This window comes from Martes martes (genome assembly GCF_963455335.1).
Source record: "Martes martes genome assembly, chromosome: X".
Classification (NCBI taxonomy): domain Eukaryota; kingdom Metazoa; phylum Chordata; class Mammalia; order Carnivora; family Mustelidae; genus Martes; species Martes martes.
Genome location: NC_137897.1, coordinates 90,899,354 through 90,905,842, shown reverse-complemented (window position 1 = coordinate 90,905,842; position 6,489 = coordinate 90,899,354). Strand labels below are relative to the sequence as shown.

The window sequence follows — 6,489 nt, the reverse complement described above, 5'->3', positions numbered from 1 at the left end:
GAGAGAATCCCAAGTGGACTCCACATGAGGGCAGAGCCCAACTTGGGGCTCAATCCCATGATCCGAGATTGTGACTTGAGCCGAAACCAAGAGTGGGACGCTTTACTTACTGTGTCACCCAGGCATCCTTTGGCTGCCCATCTTTAAAAATTTGGGAAGTTTTCAGGGTGCCTGGGTGGCTCAGTGGGTTAAAGCCTCTGCCTTCGACTCAGGTCATGATCTCAGGGTCCTGGGATCGAGCCCTGCATCGGGCTCTCTGCTCAGCGGGGAGCCTGCTTCCCCCTCTCTCTCTGCCTGCCTCTCTGCCTACTTGTGATCTCTCTCTCTCTCTCTCTCTCTCTGTCAAATAAATAAATAAATAAATAAAAACTTAAAAAAAATAAAAAAATGTGAAGTTTTCTTTTATTATTTTGTTTATTTAATTTTTTTTTAAAAGCACTGCCTGTAGTGTGTGTGTATGTGTGTATGTTGAGCTTATTCTGTGCTTAAACAAATTTTCTTTTCCTTTACCTATCTCTTCTCCTTTTGGGAATTTTATCATGTGACTATTCTTTCACTGGATGATGCCTCATTATTCATGCTGGCTTTCTTCACCTTTTAAATTCTTTTTTTCTTTGTGTTACTCTGACTAATGTCAAATGACTTGTCTTCAAGTTTGCTGATTCTATATGACCAATTCTGATGGTGAAGCTCTCTACTGAATTTTCTAGTTCTGTCAATTGTATCCTTCAGCCTGAACATTTGTGTTTGGTTCTTTATGGTTTCTGTCTCCTTACTGAACTTACCTTTTTATTCTTGCATTGTTTTCGTGATTTTATTTAGTTGTCTGTATTGTGTTGCATTTTATTGAGAGGTTCTTTAAGCTGGTTCTTTTGAATTCTTTGTCAGACAGTTTGTATAATCCATTCCATTGGAGTTGGTTCCTGGAGTTTTATTAGTTTCCTTTGGTGGTGTCGTATTTGCCTGGTTCTTCATGATTTGTTTTGCTTTGCTTTGGTGTCCACATTTGAAATACCATATGCCTCTTCCAGTTGTTACAGACTGGTTTCAGCAGGTAAATATCATCTGTTGTTGGTTTTCTGGGCTGATGGGTTACCTCTTGAATCACAGGTATGCTGAGTTGAAGCTGGGTTTTGAATCTGTTGCTGGGTCTATAGTTGGGTCAGTGATTTATGGGCTTGTTACCATTGGGTTGTAAGGGTGTAGATCCTATCTGATCTTTGGGCCAATCAGATGATTTAGGGACAGTTTCAGGATCTGTGGAGGCACAGAAGGGAGTGTCTGCTATTACCAGCAAGACTGCTTGTGGACTGAGGCTGGGAAAGACCGGATCCCAGATAAAGGACCATTTCAGAACCTACTGTTGGACTGAGTTTGTTGACTTACCTCTATGTGTATCCAGACTTTGGCTGAGAGGGCCCGGGCTACTTCTGGGACCACAGCTGGGACTAGCTCTGTGTGCCTATTACTGGAATCATGGGTAGGTGTGACCCCTCCTGGATCCCTTGACTTATGGTGCTGGTGACAGGACCAAGGCCAAATGATGCAATAACTTGGTCCTCAGAGGTACAGAGCTAATTCTGGATCTGTAGCTGGCACTATGGTCAGTGAGACTGCCTCCTGGATGTGAACCTGCCTTTTTAAGATGGCTCTCCTCAGCCCCGTGCTCCAGCTGGTCTGTTTCCTTAGACAAGCCTGTCTTTCTTCCCAAGTCATTTGGATTATTCCAGTTAATGTGGGTACCCAAGGTGTGGCTAGTACTAAGAGCAGCCAGACCACTGGGAGTCAAACATAAGCATCAATCAAGCCTGAGAAGTGAGACACTTTTGTCAAGGCACGACAGGCCAATCTAGAAGATCATGACAAGACAGCTTGGAGTTAGAATCAGAAAAGTGTGGCAGCTAGCCAGGGGCCGGGTTTCAGGCAACTTAGTGTACAAACATGTCTGATACTAGCTTTTGGAAGCTTAGTCGTAGGACTTTTAGTAAAAAGCAAGGCAGTCTCCAGGACCAGGAAAAGTAGATCAGGATTCTAGGTCCTAGCCTTAGATCCGAAACAGGGTTGGAAAGGCATGGTCACTAGAACTGGGGTGTGAGGTCTTAGTTGGGCCCTCTACTTGTCTTCTTCAGTGTGAAGCTGCCAGACTGATTATGTAGAAGTCCTTCAGTGTCACCTGATTAGAAAAAGACAATGCTTGAATCCTTGGAGTGAAGTGAGTTTGTTGGTATAAACTTAGGGAGTTATGTTTGGAATATTAGAAGGGTAGGGAAAATAGGGTCAGAGAGTCATTGGGTGTTTTTGGTGGGAGATAGGGAGGATTATTAGTATTTTGACTCCTTGGCACATATTTGCCTTAGATTTTTTCCTTAAGATTTATTTATTTATTTGAGAGAGAGCACGAGAGAGACAGAGAATGCAGCGTGAGTATTGGAGGGAGAGAAATTCAACCAGACTCCCCACTAAGCGTGGAGCCTGTCCCAAGGCTGGATCCAAGGACTCTTGAGATCATGACCTGAGCTGAAATCATGAGTCAGACGCTTACCTGAATGAGCCCCCCAGGTGCCTCTGTCCTAGATTTTCAGTTTGGCATGTTTAGACTCCATATTCCTTGGTTATTACCTTTCCCCCCTCATGTCTGTATTTTGCCTTAACTCCCTTTTCTAGATTATCTGTGTGATCAGTTTCATAGGTTTCCTATCTCCTTCCAGAATGTCAAATCCAATTCTTCATGATCATTATTATATAGGTATCCATTGACAGTCACTGATGTGTTTAAAACCAGTTTCGATATAGTTTATATTTTTCTTCCTTACTATTTTTAGTACTTCATAATGTAGAAATGGGCTTTTGTCCTATTTAAAAAAAAAAGCCCTCTGATTCTCATCCTGATAAAGCATTTTTGCTCTCTTGTTTGAATAATTAAGATACCTCCACACTTTAAAAGTCCCTTAAAATCCATTTAATGGTTATTTAATGGTCAATAAGATCTAAATAGTTATTCCGCACCAGTCTCATAATTAGGTCAAAACTGAAGCTGGGAAAATGTGGATATCAGGAGCTAGCATGTTGATAACGTCCTCATGGGAGTGCCAACTAGCACCTTCACACTTGCTGGCACATTTATTTAAACTGAGACTTTATTTAAAATAATAAAAGAGTGCCTACCACCAAGGATTTTCTAGCATTTTTTTTGCTAACTTAGTATTTCTTAATTTTCTCTCTTCCAGCTTACATGATGTTAAAAGATCAACATTTCAAAAAGCATATGCTAATTTTGAGCGCATATGGCATGTCTATCCATTAAAAGCTTTGGGTCCTCTTGGAGAGACTTTCTCCTATCTGTGTCCTCCTTTAGAATTAAATGTCCTCAATAAGTCACTGACACAAAATTGGGGCCGTCATTTGTGACCTCTAAAATTTTGCAAGAATCCCAAAAATGGGAACAGATAAATGTGAGAGGTGGTCACAAATGTAGTAATGCATATAGATTTTAACCATTTTTAAGTACGTACTTTGGTGGCTTTAAATACATTTTTACTGTTGCACAAGCATCACCACCACCCTCTTCCAGAACTTTCATTATCCTTCCAGACAGAAACTTTATACCATTTAACATTAATCCTCTACTTCTCTTTAACCCCACCCTTGATAACCACCATGCTCTTTTCTGTCTTGATGAATTTCACTACTCTGTGTACCTCACATAAGTTGGATTGTTTCAGTATCTGTGTTTTTTTCCGACCAACTCATTTCATGGAACAGAATGTCCTCTAGGCTTGTTCAGGTAGCACGTGTCTGAATTTCTTTCCTTTTTTTCAGGTTGTGTAATACTTCATTCTCTGACTATAGCACATTTTCCTTATCCATTCATCTGGTGATAGATACTTAAACTCCTTCCACATTTTAGTTTTTGCGAATAATGCAACCGTGAACATGGATTTGCAAATATCTCTTGGAGTCTGTACTTTCAATGAATTTAGCTATAGACCCAGAAATGGAGTGGCTGGATCCTATGGTAATTTAATTTTTGATTTTTTGAGGAACTATAATGCTGTTTTCCACAGTATTTTATATTCCCACCAACAGTACACCAGGGTTCTAATTTCTCTATATCCTTACCACTTCTTAGTTTCTGTTTTTGATAGAAGACATCTTAATGGGTATGACTTGATGTCACTGTGTCGGGTTTTTTTTTTTTTTTTCCAGGTCATTTGCTTATTTTTTTTTTTTTTTTGAGCTTTTACATTTGAGTTTATTCTTCATTTAACTTTTAAAACACTACTATAGTTGAATATTAAAACAAAAACAATAGCAAGTAGTGAGCTATGATTATAGTCCTTCACTCATTCACTACTGCACATAAAATGCCAGCAGTGTTATTCACTGGCCCCATTAAGAGGTCTGACACTGAACACCACCCCTGGGATGATGTTCATCATCCTCATATGCTTCCCCATTGTAATGGTGCCATCTTTCCTGATTTGGATCAAAGTCCACCAGTTCTACCTGGTCCATTTCATCAGTCTCTTCTACTTCCTTCCTCTGAGGTAGGAGTTTTTCCAGCAAAGAGAGTTTATCAGGAGACAGAAAGCCATTCTCAGGAAAGTTTACCTTAAATTCGATGATGAGGCGACCCTTCTCATATGGTCTACGATAAATTGGCATGCCTTCATTTAGCACACACTTGATATCTCCATGCTTGACAATTTGACCTGGATGAGAGGTGATGACAATGGTTCGGTTGTCAAGAGTAGATATTGGTTTTTGAAAACTGCACAGTGCTTCAACCAGCTGTATGTCCATGCACATGAAAAGGTCTTCTCCTCGCCGAGTAAAAACAGCATGGTCCTTCTGATCTAAAACAATGATAATATCTCCTGGTTCCAGTCCTGGTTCTTGGTCTCCTTCACCATGGAATGTTATCTTCTGGCCATCTTTCATGCCTTTGTCAATATGAACTTCTAGAATCTTCTTCTCTCGAACTATTTTCCTTCCATTGTAGCTCTTACATCTATCTTTAGGACTGATCCGTTCCCCATGGCCCTGCCACTCCATGAACACAGACTGAATTTGCTGAACCATTCCAGGTCCTATCTGATGAATTCTTATTTGCATTCCAGTACCTCGGCAATTGGGACAGCACTCAACTGCTCCTTTCTTACCACCTCGGCCTTCACATTTATCGCAAATCATATTCTTTTGCAGAGCTAATTTTCTTGTTGCACCATTATATAAATCTTCTAAGGTTACTGAGAGCTGATGCACAACATTTTTACCTCTCCTTTCTCTCTGCATTCTTCCTCCTCCTCCAAAAAACATATCAAAGATGTCCATGGGGGAGCCAAAACCACCACCAGCTCCACCTTCTTTAATTGCCTGTTCACCTCCTTTGTCATATAATTCCCTTTTCTTTGCATCAGAGAGTACTTCATAAGCTTGAGAAATCTGTTTAAACTTCTCTCCTTCATTTGGATTCTTGTCAGGGTAGTACTTCAAGGCCAGTTTCCTGTAGGCCTTTTTCAGTTCTTCTTGGGTGGCATTGGGTTTGACCCCCAAAACATCATAGTAAGTAGTTTCTTTCATCATTTTCTACAGCCGGGGAGAGGGCCGAGGCAGATGTGGGGGAGCGGGAGGGAGCGCATTGCTGGGCGCAGCTCGGGTAGCCGCCGCTCCTCCCTGTCTCACCGAGCATTCTGGAAAGTTCCGCCCATTTGCTTATTTTTAAATCAAATTTTTTGCTGTTGATGGGTTTTAGGACTTTGCCAAATAAAACAGGTATTAATCCCTTATCAGATAATATGACTTGCAAATGTTTTCTTCCACAGGTTCTTTTTGCCTGTTCATATTTTGCTTTGTACAAATTTTTAAATTTTGTTAATTAAATTTTGTGTGTCATTGATTGTTACGGAAGGTGTCTTTGGTGCGAAAGCTAAGAAATCATTGCTAAATCCAGTGTGGTGAAGTTCTTGCTCTAAGTTTTCTTTAATACTTTATAGTTTCACATCTTAGGTTTACTTCTTAGATCCATTTTGAGTTAATTTTTGTATAAGGTGTAAGTAAGCATCCACATTCATTCTTTTGCATGTGAATATACAGTTTTCCTAGCACCATTTTTTTAAAAAATTTATTTATTTGACAGACAGAGATCACAAGTAGGCAGAGAGGCAGGCAGAGAGAGAGGAGGGGAAGCAGGCTCCCTGCTGAGCAGAGATCCCGATGTGGGGGTTCGATCCCAGGACCCTGGAATCATGACCTGATCTGAAGGCAGAGGCTTTAACCCCCTGAGCCACCCAGGCGCACCACCCCCAGCACCATTTCTTGAAAAGAGTGTTCTTTCTTTTTTTAGAAAGATTTTATTTATTTATTTGAGAGACAGCATGGGAGAGAGAGAGAGCACAAGCAGGGGGAGGGGCAGTGGGAGAAGCAAACTCCCCACTGTGTGGGGAGCCCGATGTGGGACTCGATCCCAGGACCCTGGGATCATGACCT

The 6,489-nt window shown here is 41.0% G+C and overlaps 1 protein-coding gene across 1 annotated transcript; it reads right to left on the bottom strand.

Annotated features, from left to right (window-relative positions):
• Nucleotides 1–4,233: 4,233 nt before the first annotated feature.
• LOC308337731 (dnaJ homolog subfamily A member 1-like) lies at nucleotides 4,234–5,586 on the bottom strand (the record flags this gene model as incomplete). Its single annotated transcript, XM_080795900.1, has 1 exon — nucleotides 4,234–5,586. One exon carries the CDS (start codon nucleotides 5,584–5,586, stop codon nucleotides 4,393–4,395), a length of 1,194 nt encoding a protein of 397 aa, XP_080652026.1. The 3' UTR covers nucleotides 4,234–4,392.
• Nucleotides 5,587–6,489: the final 903 nt, after the last annotated feature.